We start from the raw sequence: 15704 nt of genomic DNA, 5'->3' as shown, positions 1-15704 counted from the left end.
ATGGGGATGCAAGCAGCAGAACCGTGCCTCCGTTTTGGAAAGAAAAATGGTATCCCAAGAGACCTCTTTGAGCACCTTTTCCTTGGAGGAAAGACAACTGCGCTGAGGCCAAGGAGTCAAAGTTGCCTCTTCCAGGTGGCTGGCCCTGGGGCCAAGATGGCGGGCCTCACTCCGCCGCCTCCTCTGTTTTGCAAAGCTGAAATAGCATTGTCAGCGCAAAGGGAAGGGTGCAGCATTTGGGGAGCTCTTTGAAGAAGGAACGCAGCACCTTCTCTGTAGGAACAATTGTGTGAGTCCCCTGCAGTCCGGTGGCCAGCAGTAGTCCAAAGGCCAGCCTGTGGGAAAGTTGACTCTCTTCAGCTCTGTGAGGCGTATGGCAACCTTGAAAAGACACAGCAAGATGACTTGCGCTGGAGTTCTTGGCTTTTTCTCTTTATAGAGGGATTATTCCCCCCCTCTCCCCAATTCCTTTTACAAAACTTTGTAACTGAAATGGCTAATGCAGGTTCTGTTTTGTGTGTATTATCTGGAGCTAAAAGGTGTTTCTGTCTTATTAATTCATAGTAATAATAATAATAATAATAATAATAATACCGATTAATGCATCAACAGTGCTGTAATTATGGAAGTGTTCTCCACATAGCTACAGGATATTTCTTTTTTCCTGAGTTAAAACTGAACTCCTGGAAAACTTTACATTTTGGAATTTAAGAGTTACCTGCCAGAAGATCACTCTCTGTTTCTTTGTGAGTCTTTGATCAGGACAGGACCTCTGATTAGAAGGAAAATAAATAATAGCCCTCTGGAGAATTACGTGAAGGAAGCAGACCTGATGCATGCAAAGGCGCGCCTGGACAACTCCTCAGAAAGGTGGTCGTGGTGTTTGGGAAGCAACCGAATGACCCAGTCACGCACAAGACCAAATTCCTTGCCCCCAGGGGAGATTGATTAGGAGGGACCCAATCAGAGCATCCGGTCATTCAGGCAGCCTCTGATTCAGAGGGCTACTTTGGGCTTTCAGTTGACTCATTTCTCACAGCACACTTGTTTGCAAGCGACTGGATTAAAGTGCCGCTGGGTTCTTTCGTTCCCTTCCCTCTTGGCTTGCTGGTGTGGAATGCCGACTGCCTCTAATATACCACCAGAGGAAACATGGGATAAAATGACAGCCCAGAAAGAGATGCAGATTTAGTCTTGCTTAGCCCCAATTAATTAAATGTTAATATTTGGCGCATCCTGCTTCGGTTGTGTAACAGGTGGTTTTAACCGTTTCTTGCTGTTTAATGTGAATTAGGATCAGGATCTAAGAATCTAGTGTTGTTTGCTTGCTTTTTCTGTATTAGACACCCCAGTGGCAAAGTTTCTATCCCTTGGGATGTGTTGGTAATCAGAAAAATCCTGGACAAAATGAGTCTAATAAAGTTACTTTGTGTGTCATGTATACTTACCCAACCTTTCTAGGTGAAGGTAGATGCTCCCAAAGTGAGCTGTTCAGGACATCTGGTTTTCTGGTACCCAAGGCTTCCAAGGACCCCTGCTCCAGATCTAGGGTGACCTCCTGTGTCTTCCTTATCCATTTCTGCTCTTCCTCAGCCTCTGCTCCCCACATCCTCAAAATACCGGCTTCAGTCAAAGTCACCGGATGTGCAACTTTATGTAGAGGGCAGCTTTTGAATGTTTATGTGTTTTGCACAGGGCAGGATCAGCCCTGATAGATCTGTTTAAGAGTGGCATTAATGGCTCTGTCCTCTCTGCAAAGAGGGTGCATGCCAGAACAAGCTTATGAGGAGCCAGTGTGGTGTAGTGGCTAAAGTGTTGGACTGTGAGTTGGCAGATCCGGGTTCTAGGCCCCACTCAGCCATGGAAACCCACTGGGTGACTTTGGGCCAGTCATACACTCTCAGCCCAACCCTACCTCACAGGGTTGTTGTTAGGATAAAATGGAGAGGAGGAGGATTATGTACACTGCCTTCGGTTCCTTGGAGGAAGAAGGGCAGGATATAAATGCAATAAATAAATAAATGATTTGGCTATCGATTTGCTGAGTGTCTCTAGAGGCCTGGTTAGATCCCATAGAGGAGGACTGGGACTTCTTCAAACTTCTTCAGATGAGTGTTTTATAGCACGCTCATGACTGGCCACGCACAGACGTTCACAGATCATTTTGACGGCGCAGTGATCCTCTCACGCGCCTCCTGCTCCTTCCGCCATCTTTTTGTTGTAAAATAATCCTCAGAAAATGCGACTCTTCTGCCCTATAGCGATATTTGTCGCTATTTACTGCCATGTGCAGAAGTTTTGCCATAAAACGCCCGCTAGAGGGCGCTGTCCCACTAAAGTGAATGGGCCACGTGGTCGCTGCCTGCTTCACCTTTCTCCCCCGTGTGATTCTGCTCGTCCGTATCGCGGAAGAGGAACAGGAAGAAAGATAGGCGGTAAGGAAACACGGTTTTCCCCCGTCTGAAAGAGCCCTTCCTGACTAGGCGTAAAGGCAGATGTCTTCTCTTCCTAAACAGAGCGCTTGCACTGAATATGCACCCTGGTCAGCCACTAACCTTTAACAATATCTAAATATTAGGGGCCGTGTTTGAAACTGAGCAAGGCCCAAAGGGCCAGGCTCAATGGCTCCCCCGCCCCCCCGGCTCCACCCGGCACCACATGGGCGAAGGGCTCTTTAACCCTTTCTCTCCAGGGTGAACAGCATGGGAAGATTTGGCAGCCCACTTCTTTTTCAGCACCTCTGTTGCCTCTACTGTGGCCGGTGCGCAGGAGCGGGCAGCGGCAGCGGCAGCCTCAGCGCATGAGTAAGAGCAGGGCTTCTCTTCTGCCTACATTTCTGCCTTTTGCCTGGGTCTCCACTGAGGAAAAAGTAGCCAAGGTGTATATTGGGGGATCTTTGCGTGAAAACTGGCAGGGGCTGGACTCAGCCTATCCCTCGCATATGTGGTATCGATTCACGCCCTGCGCATGTACTGTAGGCTGCTGCTTATATTGCACAAGATTGCTGTCCCTTTATACCAGGGGTCCCCAACCCCCAGGCCATGGTCCGGTACTGGTCCGTGGCCTGTTAGGAACTGGGCTGCGCAGGTGAGCTGCTTTCACCCACACCACACCACCCCAGCGTACCTGGGCGCAGGGCGCCATCTCGCCTGCCCAGCCGAAGTGAAGCCAGGATGCTGGAGTGGGGTGGGGTGGCTTCAGAACGGCACGCCCGGCCAGAAGCCGCTCTGGGAGAGTGACTTCCAATTGCGCCGTTCCGAAGCCGCCCACCTGCCCCAGCGTCCTGGCTTTGCTTTGGCTGGGCGCCCAGCCGAAGCGAAGCCAGGACGCTGGAGGGGGGGGGGCTTCCCAAAACCATCCCCGCAAACCCCACCTCCTCCCTGTTGGTGGAAAAATTGTCTTCCACGAAACCGGTCCCTGGTGCCAAAATGGCTGGGGACCACTGCTTTATACTACCCACGTCTTACATTGGACATGCTGAATCTGAGAGTGACCTTCCGAATGGATTGCATAGTTAAGTGATATCTAGTAGTCACTTCAATGTTCATTACTTTCTTGGCTCTGTGTCTTTGTCATTTTACTTGCATAGATGATTTCCTGGGAGATTTCTGTTTAGGGGCTTAAAACATAACTTTTGAGGCTCTGTCCTTCCATAACACTCCCTGCACCAGCTTTTCCGTAAGACTCCTCACATCAGCTGTATTGGGCTGCAGCTCCAGTTTCTTGACTTTCACCGTGTGAAAAATAAGTGTTTGTGAAAGGTAACCTTGTGAGTCTCAGCTGGCTTACGGGACCAACTGCAGAAACGTCGTAGGCGTCTGGAACGGAAAGTAAATACGGCTGTAAGAACATAACAGCCACCATCTTGTCCTGCCTTCCTTTCCCACAGTGACTCACCAGATGTGAATGCAATGGCACCCTGCCCGCTCGTGATCCCAGCAACTGGTGGAAGGGCAGTGGAGGTAGCATTTAGCCATCAGGACAAATAGCCATTGATAGCCTTCTCCTCCAGGAATTTATCCAGCCCCCTTTTAAAGCCATCCAAATTGGTGGCCTTCATTACATCTTGTGGTAGTGAGTTCCATAGTTCAACTATGCACTGTGTTCCAAACTGATGCAAGATAGGGAAAGCGCTGCATATTGCTGTGGATATTCCACCTTCAGTGAGCTGTGGCATCAGTACTGAGTAATCAACTTTTGATAATTTGATCCTTGATATTTGATAAACACTAGACAGTATCGTAGACTGCTTAGAGGTATTTATATTCACCACTTTCCATACTCAAATAACGAGAGAAGCCAGCAAGTGTGCGTTATTTGAATTTCATGTAAAACCGAAACAAAGTTTCAAACCCAGTGAACTTTCAAATCTCAAAATTCAGATTTTGATTTTGAAATTGGACGTCTGAATTTGGGAATCAAAATTCCAAATTACGTGTCTTTGGCTGCATGAAGTTGATATTAAAATTAACTAAATTCTGTAGCAAGTCAGCTGATAGATACTGTCTAATACATGTTGGTATCCTGTGGTGTGTGAGAGCTCTTAAGTGATTGGCAAATATTGGCTGCCATATGAAAATTAGGTTCTGACTTTGCCTCAGTGGGTGAGGGAGTGTAACCAAGCCTGATGCACAAGACTGTTTTCAAAGTTCAATATATTTGAAAACATATCTTAAAACTCACGCAGGAAAACAGTGAATGCCCTTCAACTTTTAAAACGAATGAAAACATGCCACACTCTTTAAGATATGGATGTTTTATAGAGAAAAGTAAATGCAAAAGAATGTCACATGCAGAAGTAAAATGTAAAACATGTAATGATTGCAAAGAAAATAGTACGTACCCATGAAGCACAAAGTAGTGTGACTGTTACATGCAAAGATTACTACGCTACTACAGTTTACCTCTTGCTGATGCCTATTAGAAAACAATATTAGGAAAACTATATTAGAGCATTACTGAAATAGCCTAAAAAGTTCTAGTAGACCAAACTAGCAAAGGTCTGAATTGTTACTTGGCTACACCTAAACTCCCACCAGTCCAGACTAATTAAGTGGAATTTTTAAAGCTTCCAGCTATATGTCAGTGTAATTCAAACCTTTAAGGGAAAGAAAGGGGAGAAGGAAAATTATAGCTATATCCTGAAGAACATGTTCCTGTGAACCCAGGTGAAGATTAGATCAGATTCAGGTGTAGGACTCGGCAAAATCTAGATAAGAAAATTAATCCAAGTAGGAAGTGGAGAAAAAGTTTTAAAATGGGGAAAATGTTGAAACCTCTCCCTCGCTAGTGAGTAAAATGAAATCGGTTCTGGATTGGTGAATCGGATACTGGGCGGGCAGACATATGCAAAAACAGTTTTCTATAGTATCCCTGTTCAGACAACACACATGATGGTTAAGCGCTTTGAGCTAACCATGATGGTTTGGAGAGTCATGTGAATGGCGTTTTTCCATAACCATAGCTACATAACTATGGTTTAACCATGCCCACTAACAACTTGCTGCAAAAGGGTTAGTGTCCCTAACCATGGCTTAGTGTGTTGTCTGAACAGGCTCGGTGTTAGGCAGCAGATGTGATAACAGGGTACATGGGAACGCTCTGGAATCATGGAGCTGCTACCTGGGAGGAGTAACAAATGTACCTTTTCCCCATACTGGTCCATTGTTCCACAGCTTTCTTAGCATGTTTTTTTGCATCTCAGATGCCAGGCAGTGAGAATTGTCTTCCCTTCCAGAAAGAAAACTAACGTTTGTGAACCAATGAATGAATGAAACTTCATTGAATAAGTCTTCTGACCATTTCAAAAGATCACATCATCATTAAAAACATACAGGCGTTAATTAAAATTTACAATTTAAAACAATATACAGTTCCTGTATGATATATTATTTAAGACCAACAGTTAATAAAACCCCTTGTGTTGCAAGATTTAATAACATCTACTTATTAAGCCATTTTTCGAATTCTTTTTTCCTTATGCTGGCTGCTTTGAGAGCAAAAAGGGCAACCCTCTGAGTCACAAAATAATTAGAACCACGTAAGAGGAAGGGCAATTTATCCTTCACTGTCCAGTTTCTCATGCGTATTAAAAACATAGATTTCTCTACATTTTGAATACAAACAACATTCAAGTAAATAGTCAGCTAGATCTTCAATAGCAGGGATGCCACATATACATAATCTATCTTTCGATGGGATGCCTAGAAATCTGCCCTGTAGCATGATTGTATCCATCAGCTCAAGACGAAGCCGAGTAAAGGCTACTTTTACCTCATTCCATGGCTTCCTTATAAGCCCTTTGTTCCCAGCACATGAACCCAAAAATGGGACCTGTGTAACAGCATAAATCAGATGGCTGTTAGATGCCATAATTCACTGTTGACTATGTGACTGTAGAGTCTTATTCCAGTGGTGAATATCAAATATTCACTGGGTGTTAGCACATCTCAGAGTATATTTCAAAAATGTACTCCAAATTGACAGATGAAAATGTTAAGGAACACTTCCATCTCCGATCCTAATCTCAATGTTAAAATTCCACACTTGGAAATAGTACTTTCTCATGAGACTTTTTTTGTTCAAGGGTTGAATGATGAAATGGTGCATTCATCAGGATTTCCTTCCAGCCTGTTTTGCCCATTCAGGAAGTGAGGGCCCTGGCATTGAAGGCGATACGCCCTCTTTTTATTCCCATCTGCTGTATGCAAAATGGTTTCCTTCCAAGTATCTGCTTGAAACTGTTGAAGACTAAGAAAACTGCAGCGTTCAGCCAAGCTGCCGTTATTATTATTATTATTATTATTATTATTATTATCATTATTATAATTTATTTATTTATATAGCACCATCAATGTACATGGTGCTGTACAGATTACACAGTAAATAGCAAGACCCTGCCGCATAGGCTTACAATCTGTGAGCGTGTGTCTCATTTAATTCCAACAGCCATGCATGGCTTAGCATCCGTGCGTTTTCCTTTCTTGCACCGACACGCAATGTTTTATCTTGAACTTTCTAGCAAGGATCGTTCAAATTTAAAAGGGTTTAAACATTTGGGGTTGACAAACTTTGAAGTTTGAAAATCTAGATAAGTTAAGAATAAACCTGATGTTCTGGGCATCTTTTCTTTTTTTTAAAGCAAATGTTCCTTTTAGGGTTATTTTCCTTCCACTCCTCTATTTTGTATACATGGAATACTTAAAAGCACCCCAGTAGCTGGTGTAGAGGAATGGTCAGCAGCAGGGTTCTAGTAAGTAAAGTTCAGCAGACAATCGTCTTTTTAGGAAAGACTTCTGTTCTTTGCCCTTGCTTTGATTGTGTTTCTTGACTGTTCTTAGTTTTTAACTGTGGTTGGGTTTTAGATGTTAGTACTGTCTGTGTTGGATGTTCATTGCTGCTGCTGGTGTTTATTGATTGTTTTGCAGTTTTATTATCGCATAGAATTTTATTATATAAACTGCATTGGGGTTTTCTCCTTAAAGGTGGCCTAGAAATGTTTAAAAATCACTGAAGTGAAAGGTCAGTTTGTCTGAAGTTGAGAGCAGCTGTGTGGTGTTGGCAAGGAAGCGTTGAAAGCTGTAAATCTGGGACAGCAGAATTTCATACCTGTGATTGCACAAGCCAGCCAAGATGATGGCTGTCTAGTTTTCCAAATAGATGATGGGGTGGGGTGGCGCAGATCACTTTTAATCGTTGTTGTCTGCCCTTTGAGAATTGGGGAGGGGCAGGCAATAGAACTTTGTTTTTAAAAGACTTTTCTTTGCGCAAAGGGAGACCGTTTGTTCTTTATTTGGTGCGTCCTCTCCTCCTCCACTCCTGCCTGCCCGAAAAAAGCTTCCTACAGCTCTGCTGAGTTTGCAAAAGGACCTTTTGCAAATTTAGTAACTCTATGGAGGGTCAGCAGTCTAGTGCCACTGTCACATTTAGCAACAGCAAGTTTGGTTCAGTCAGTGTTTGAGAAGAGACAGCATTTCGTTTTCGGTTTTGCTTTCCTTTCCTTTTTTTATAATTCTGCTGCCTTGATCTGTCCCTTTGGAAATGCTAGAAATATGGAAGAGGTTTGTAGGTTCCCAGACCTCCCGGCTCGGAAACCGCTGACGTACCAGGCGAAGCAACTCATCGCAAGAGAAATTGAAGTGGAGAAGATGAGGCGGACGGAAGCCATGCTTCATGCCCGGAACTCCAGGCAGGTGAGCAGAGAGTATTTTTGGAGCAAGTGGGTCAATGAAGAAGTCTAGATATGCATTGGAGTTCGTTCTCTCTCTCTCCCTCTCTCTCTCTCTCTCTCTCTGTCTCTGTCTCTGTCTCTGTCTCTGTGTCACACACACACACACACACACCACCTACCTCCAACTTTAAAAATGGAAATGGGGTGGGTACATTGAAAGCACCCATGCACAAATACAGGCATGGCCAAAAGAGGAATTGTTCTAAATGCTTCTCTAGCATTTTTACTCCAGGAGTAGGTGATCTGAACCAGGGCCCAATGGCCTCCTCTACACCAAGCAGGATATTGCGCTATGAAAGTCTGTAAAAGACAGGAGCCGCACTACTGCTTTATAGTGGTATTGAAGTGCACGGACAACTGTTGCGGCCCATTGACACATACGACATACCACTTTCATACCACTATATCCTGCTTGGTGTGGCTCTTGCCTTTTATATACCGCTTTCATAGTGCAATATCCTGCTTGATGTAGATGAGGCCTAAGAGGGCTTCTAAAATCCAGATCAGGGGACCAACACCTACTCTAAAAATTATGATGGTGATGCATGCAGCACCTGGTGAAATTCCCTCTTCATCACCACAGTTAAAGCTGCAGGTGGCCTGCCCTCTTTTAAATCTGGTCACGCTAGTATAGCTCCTGCACCTTTAACTGTTGTGATGAAGAGGGAATTCCACCAGGTGCTGCATGCATACAAATGACACCTGCTGAAATTCCCTTATTTGTGCAATTGATAAAGATACAGGAGTGCCCTGTCCTCCTTTCCACAGGGTCTCCCTAGTATAATAACCCACCCCCACTACAGATACAACCTCAGGGGAGTGTTGGTTGTGTCTTGGGTTCTCAGTGAGACTCACTGATCCTGGCCAACACCTGTGCGTATACCCTTAGCATGCATTCCAGAATCCTTTGCAACATGCCAGATAACTCTTCTACAAGGAAGGATTCCGCAAAGATCTTGATTGAAAACAAAAAAACTTTGGTCTAGAGCAGCTGTGGCGAACCTGTGGCCCTCCAGATGTTACTGGACTCCAGGCTCCCTCCATAGCTGCTCCTTTTAGTAGTGTCAGATGGAGGAGGAGGAGAAGGAGAAGGAGAAAGATTCTATACTGGCAGTTTACAAAATAATAAAAAAATATACAAAAGCACACAACAGACAGTATACACAAAGACAACTTACACCAAAAAACATCTTTGAGCTATCAGCCAAACCTAAATAACAGATCCAGCATCAATTAAAACTCATCACATGTCTGGGAAAATGCCTGGGAAAAGAGCCAAGTCTAGGCCTCCTGCCAAAAAGATAGCAGTCTTGGGCCCAGGCGGGCCTCGTTGGGACGACCATTCCATAATTGGGGACAGTGAAGGTGATGCAACCCAGCCTTCTTGAACGTGGTGGCTTCCAGATGTGTTGGACTACATGCCCCATCATTCCCAGCCACGACGACCAAATGATGTGCTGGTTGAGGATGATGGGGCTTGTAGCTCAACACATCTGGAAGCCACCAGGTTGGGGAAGGGTGATGTAAGCCATGCATTGATGTCTGTAAATACATGAATCATAGAATCACAGAATATTCGAGCTGGAAGGGAGCCTCTAAGGACATTGAGTCCAACCTCCTGCTCCTTGCAGCAATCCACCTTAACGCATCCCTGACAGATGGTTGTCCAGCTGCCTCTTGAAGGCCTCTAGTGTGAAACCATCACATTGGGTGGGGGTGGGCAGTAGGTTTGTTCTCATTGCTGTGAAATAGCAGTTGAGGTATCCATGAATTTACCCTGTGGACAGGCATGAGTGTCCCCCCGTCTAGGAAATGGTTCTTTGCTGACCCCTGTTGGGCCCGTGTTTAGTGCAAGTTCTCGGTTCTGCTCCCTTGAGTTAATGTGTCTCCATTGTTTGACAAAATGATGGGTTGGGCAATAGTACAGTTCGGTGGATCCAAAGTGGGTTGAGCAGCCGTAACTCAGCGAATGCTAAGTGGTCATTTTTATAAATGACTTTGATGAGGGTGTAGGTGGGTTGCTTATCAACTGTGCAGAGTTGGAGGGATAGGCAACACCATAAGATCACGATTATGGATCAAGATTCAGAAAGGTCCAGAAGGGCTGGAACACTGGGCCAGATCTATCGAGATGAGATTCAACAGAGATAAATGTAAAGTCTTGCATTTAGATACAAAAAACCCCCAAAGACACAGATATAGGATGGGGGAGACTTGACTTGACAACAGTAGATGTGAAAAGGACCTTGGCAATTTTATTAGCTCACAAGCTGAATATGAGCCAGCAGCGTGATGCAGCAGCTAAGAAAGCAAATACAATCTCGGGCTACATTAAGAAAAGCAGTGTCCAGATCATGGAAAATAACCATTCTACACTATTCTGCATTAGTCAGGCCCTATTTGAAGTTCTCTGTCCAGTTTGGGGGTGCATTTTAAGAAGGGCATTGACATTTTAGAGTACTTCCAAAGGGCAGCCAGGATAATAAGGGGTCTGGAAATCAAGACCTAGGAGAAATGGTTGAAAGACCTGGGTACGTTGAGCTGGAGAAGAGGAGATTAAGAGGTGACTTGATAGCACTCTTCCAATATCTGAAGCCTGTAGAAGATATAGCAGGCTTACTCTGTGTTGCTCCCAAGGGCAAGACCAGAACCAACGGGTAGAAGTTGCAGGGAAGCGAGTTTTTAGGACAAACTTCCTAACAGTGAGAGCTGTTCAGCAGTGGAACAGATTGCCTTGGGAGGTAGTGAGTTCAAATCCTGCATTGAGCAGGGGGTGGGACTAGATGGTCTCTAAGGATCCTTACGAATTCTATGATACAGGTTGTGGTACAGGAGAAGGAGAAGGAGAAAACTCACTCATGTGACTAAGTGAAATTTCTAGTACTTTCATTTGCCAATTCAATTCTGGATTAAAGAGGTGGATCTGTATATTTTAGCATCAGCCAGTTGTGTTCTCATCCTCCTCCATAAAACTCACTTAAAAATCCCAAATATGCTGCCCTAGGTTTTGTTGCACAAGAGGACTCTCAGCATTGTTTTGGGAGGGGAGGGGGGTGTTAGATCAGTGTGACCTTGACAGCTAAGAGAGAAAAGAATCAAATGTCTGGTGTCTGTTGCTGTTCAGCCCGGTGCGATGGCTTCCTTTTGTGTCCGCAACTGTCGTGACAGCCAGGAGGTTATAGGAAGGACTGTACAGGAATCCACAGGAGGTAGTGATTTGAGTGGGATTGAAAAAGTCACGTGTGAGCAAGTGACAGGTATATTCCGGCTAGTTTTTACTCCTCGAGGCAGGATTCTGGGCCAGGTAACAGGTACGACACTCTCGTAGGACTTACACAAGCATGTGTGAGTGTACTGAAGAGCTTCACGGTATTAAATGTGCTTAGGGAAAACCCGGCCCTGCTCCGGATGAACATCTTAGTGAGACTGTAGGCGTGCCTTTGCTAAACCAAAGTTCCTTCCACCCCAGAAGTGAGGCGCCGTAGCGGTCTCTCGATTAACAGCCATCCCTTGGAGAGACGAATGCTGTCTTGGCGAGCAAAGAAGGCGTTGAAAGCCCAACAGCTCTCCGAGAGCGCAGTATTTCTCTGTGCAAGATGGAGCCCTCGCAGCCTGGGATGAGGCAAAAGAGGAGGATGCTCTCAGCAAGAGAGGGTGGCTGGACGATGCTTGAAGCCAGTAGACGCAGGGTTTGGTTTCTGCAAAGGCCACCATTCAAAGGGAACAAGGCACAGAGAGCAGTGAAGATAGTTGCTTCGTTGGGACCGGCTTGGTTTTTAGATGCAAAGTTTTTGAATTGCACAGGATTCTCCCCGTGTCTGCATACGTGAGAAAAACAAGCAGGCTGAAAAGCCTTGTATGTGGTTATGCCTGGACGTGGTCCATGATGTAGCCCTCTCCAGCATGGGTTATTTCTCTGTCCCAAGATGCAGGGAGGAAGGTGGAGCACACGCCCACAGCCAAGGCTCTGTTGAAAGCTGTGATTCTGCTGGCGTGCCACAAACATGCTGCTCGTGGCATTCCCAAGAACCCCAGCTTCTATTTATTTCTAGAGCAAGTTCCTGACCCCATGGCTGCACATTTATGCTAGACAGTGTGTAGGCACCATTTGCTGAAATCTCTGAAGGCAGAAATGTTGCTTCAGTAAGGTTGGGCCGGGGGTTGGACCTCAACACCCTGCACAGCTGCCAGCCCTGCTCCTTGAAAAGCAAAGTCAGGATGTTCCACAAAATTAGAAAATGTGCCGGTTTGCATCATCTGTACAGGATGCAGAATTGAGCTTTCCTTGCTACAGAGTTGTTGTTTTTAAATGCAGAGTAAAACGGTTCTGCTAGTTGAGTAGGCCCGGAATTGTGGTTTTAATTAGGTTTAATGCAGGCCAGCTGGTAAGTGAAGAAATTAATCTGAGACAAAGGAGAAAGTCGGAGGGCGGGGGGAGAGCAATGGATGTTCTGTCTCTCTCCCACCCCACTAATCCTTCCTCGCTTGCTTGTGTGTCTTATCTCTTCTCCCAGGCACTGGAGGCATGTTCATCCCCCAAAGAAGGCGACCCGGAAGCAAGCACCAAGGTGCTGCTGCCGAAATCCAGGATTCAGAACCATGAGCAGCGGCTGGACCAGATTGTGAAGAGAGCTACGTGCGATGAGAAGGTGATGGCCATGTAAAAGGAGTAGCGCAGGAGGGCTTTAAAGTGAGAGCGGGGCGGCATCAGGGTGTTCTACGAGCCCAGCGTAAGCCTTACTCTCCTAGCCGCGTTTTGTCTTGTGCAGTAGACTTGTGGGTGTGTGTGTGTCCCTTTAGTGGAGCAATTCCGACAGACGTGTTGGTTTCAGTGTATGTGAAGGTTTTTGAAGAATTGTTATTGAAGAACCTTTGGTTTGTGGGAGAGGTAATTTGATGGCTCCTTCAGGGCTGGTTGGTGTCCCGAATAAAGATCAAGAAGGCTGTTCTTTTCTGAGGGAAAATGTGAACCCTGGGATCCTGATGCAGCTCCGCTACCCAGGATGCTGACAGGAACTGTTTTTAATCCTGCTGATTGTTTCAGTGCCCATAATCCCCCTGGGGAAAGTTGCTGACGTGGCAGACAGAGGGAGAAAGGATGTAAGATAAAAGCTGAAGGCCTCAGATGGCTCCTTTCCCCACAGCTTCTTTTCATTTATGTTTGCAAACACCGTGCATGATAGAACTTTTTTCTTTCCTTCTGTCCTAATTACCTTGGCTTCCAAAAAGACATCTTGGAAGGCTTCCAAGAAGTTTCAAAGGCTTAGGGGGCAAGTGCTTGGGTCATTGCAGCAAGCCAGAGTAGAAGTTGAAAGTAGCTTCAGGTTGTACATACACCAGGCCGGTGTTTCAACTAGTTCCCCCTTTGCTCAGGCATGGTGTGAACTGAGCCCACAGTATGGTGGATAAAAATGGCTAATGCTTTCAAAATTACTATTTACATTCAAATCATTTTTAATTAAGTTGTTGCGACTTTTTTTAAAGTCACCTAATTTAAAATCTGGATTTAATGCAAACATTTCTGCAAAGAGGAAGCCAAAGAGCAACCCATTAACTTCACAATTACTTCTAAGCACGATACCGTTCTGTAGTGCCAAAGGCTTAAAGGTTTTGCAGTTAGGCTACTAGATGTAAATAAAAGGCTCTTATTTTAGTTGGAAACGAAGTAGGTTATTCATGGTTATTTTGGAATGACTGGTATAAATCAATCCACCCTGGTCAGCAGCAGTCATTGGCATGGCTTTACCGGCTCTCCGATCTTTTGGGGATGGAGAGGGTGGTGGGCAGGCCTTGGTGGGCTGTTAGAGCAGCCCTGTGCTCCTAGCACCGTTTCAGCCTTGCACTGGCGCAAAACAGAACAGCCCGAGGCTTGTAAGGACACACAGAGCAACGCTCCTGAGGCTGTCCCTGCAGCTTCATGGTGGAGGTTTTAAACACAGATTAGCCTACACAGCTAGGTTTTGTGATTTATGTAGGCACTTTCTGCTGCTAGAGAAACAGGGAGGGATTGATTTGTTGGTCGCTATCCTGGCTGGGACATGGGACCTGCAGTCCAGCACATCTGGAAGGCAGCAGGTTGGAGAAGGCTGACCTAGGTGTTCACTGACAAGCCAGTTTTTTGGCAGATGTCACAGAACTTGGGCCACAGTAAATCCACAGAGTGTAGCTCCGCTTGAGAACCGAGAGCCTCGGATTCCTTGAGGGACCTGGGCAGGTGGGCCTCCTTTAACTCTGAACAGTGGTGGGAGGAGGCACCGTGTTCTCATGGCATTTTTCTTCCCTTCCCACAGCCAGAAACGGATTTCTTTGGCCGTGTGATCATCAAGAAGACGGCGTCTCCTTCGGAAGGTATGTTTCAGAGTAAGACAGAGCAGTTTGTTAGTTGGGACAGTAATTTAGGAATGGAAATAACGTGGACAAACTTTGCTACCGTGTTGGTTAGAAGCCTACACATGCTGACGGCGGGGCTGGATGTTTCCTGTGTGTTTTGCAACTTCCTCAGCCTTCTTTACATATATCGCTGCAGCACTGTGGGGAGTCACTTCCCAGAATTAAGAGTGCTGAGAATTGTTTTAGACATCCTGCAATTTTAGCTTAATACATTCTTGGAAAAGCTTGCAAATGGGGCAGGGTAAGGCAACTTGGTACACGCCATATATTTTTGACTACAACTCCAATAATCCATGAACATTGCCATGCTGGGTGGGGTTTATGGGAGTTGTAGTCCAAAATATCTGGAGGGTACCAGGTTGCCTGGGTTGGGAGCCCATCGCCCATCTTTAATTTCATGTTTCACAGCCTGTGCTATGGATATCGCCCCATTTTCTCTTTCTCATTTTTTCCCCTAATAGCCAATAAGGTACCTGAGAAAAACGTAATAGAAAAACTCATTGGGAAGGCTGTTGGACAGAGCGATGTTTGGTTCCGGTTTAATGAAGGCGTCTCCAATGCGGTTCGGAGAAATATTTACATTAAAGATTTGTTCTAGCAATAAAAAACTTGGAAATGAAATATGGACAGGCAGCACATGAAAAAGCAGGCATTGGGTCCTTTGCAAGGATGTTTCGAAAAGAAGGTAACTCTGTATTTTTGTACCAAATCCTTTTTTGTAAAAAAGAAAAAAAAATGAATAAAATTTGAGACACGCAGAGTACTGCTTTCTTTATTTCATTTATTAAACCCTTGTCACATTTGCTTGGCTTTTTTTTTACTGCAAAAAACTGTATAACCTACAAGGTACAAAAAAAAGTATTTAAAATAATTGAAAATTCTTTTATAAAACTCGTGTGTTCCTTTACAAGTTCAAAAGCAAAAACAAAAAAAGGATTACAGATGTATAGGACAGAGAAACTATAGGGTTCACAAATGACTCAAATTTGCTTCTGTTTTCTGTGGGCTGTTAGATCCTGTTACTCCAAATAGTGGGTCTCTTCCACATTATTACTCCTCCCTGTCAGGGTTAGCTCAGTGACTT

General features: G+C 45.1%; 2 protein-coding genes across 2 annotated transcripts in view; one reads left to right on the top strand and one right to left on the bottom strand.

Moving 5' to 3' along the window:
* CHTF18 (chromosome transmission fidelity factor 18) overlaps positions 1-15309 on the top strand; it is a 48318-nt gene extending 33009 nt beyond the window's left edge. Inside the window, exons 19-22 of the mRNA XM_063143556.1 lie at positions 8048-8192; positions 12745-12879; positions 14521-14578; positions 15082-15309. Coding sequence (XP_062999626.1) covers positions 8048-8192; positions 12745-12879; positions 14521-14578; positions 15082-15218 — 475 coding nt within the window. The 3' untranslated portion in view covers positions 15219-15309. The remainder of the gene's footprint in view (positions 1-8047; positions 8193-12744; positions 12880-14520; positions 14579-15081) is intronic.
* The window catches only part of LOC134410259 (uncharacterized), a 365840-nt gene that overhangs the window by 293773 nt on the left and 56363 nt on the right, over positions 1-15704 (bottom strand). The window lies entirely within an intron of this gene.

This window comes from Elgaria multicarinata, chromosome 17 (genome assembly GCF_023053635.1).
Source record: "Elgaria multicarinata webbii isolate HBS135686 ecotype San Diego chromosome 17, rElgMul1.1.pri, whole genome shotgun sequence".
Lineage (NCBI taxonomy): Eukaryota > Metazoa > Chordata > Lepidosauria > Squamata > Anguidae > Elgaria > Elgaria multicarinata.
This window is presented reverse-complemented; position numbering and strand designations above follow the sequence as displayed.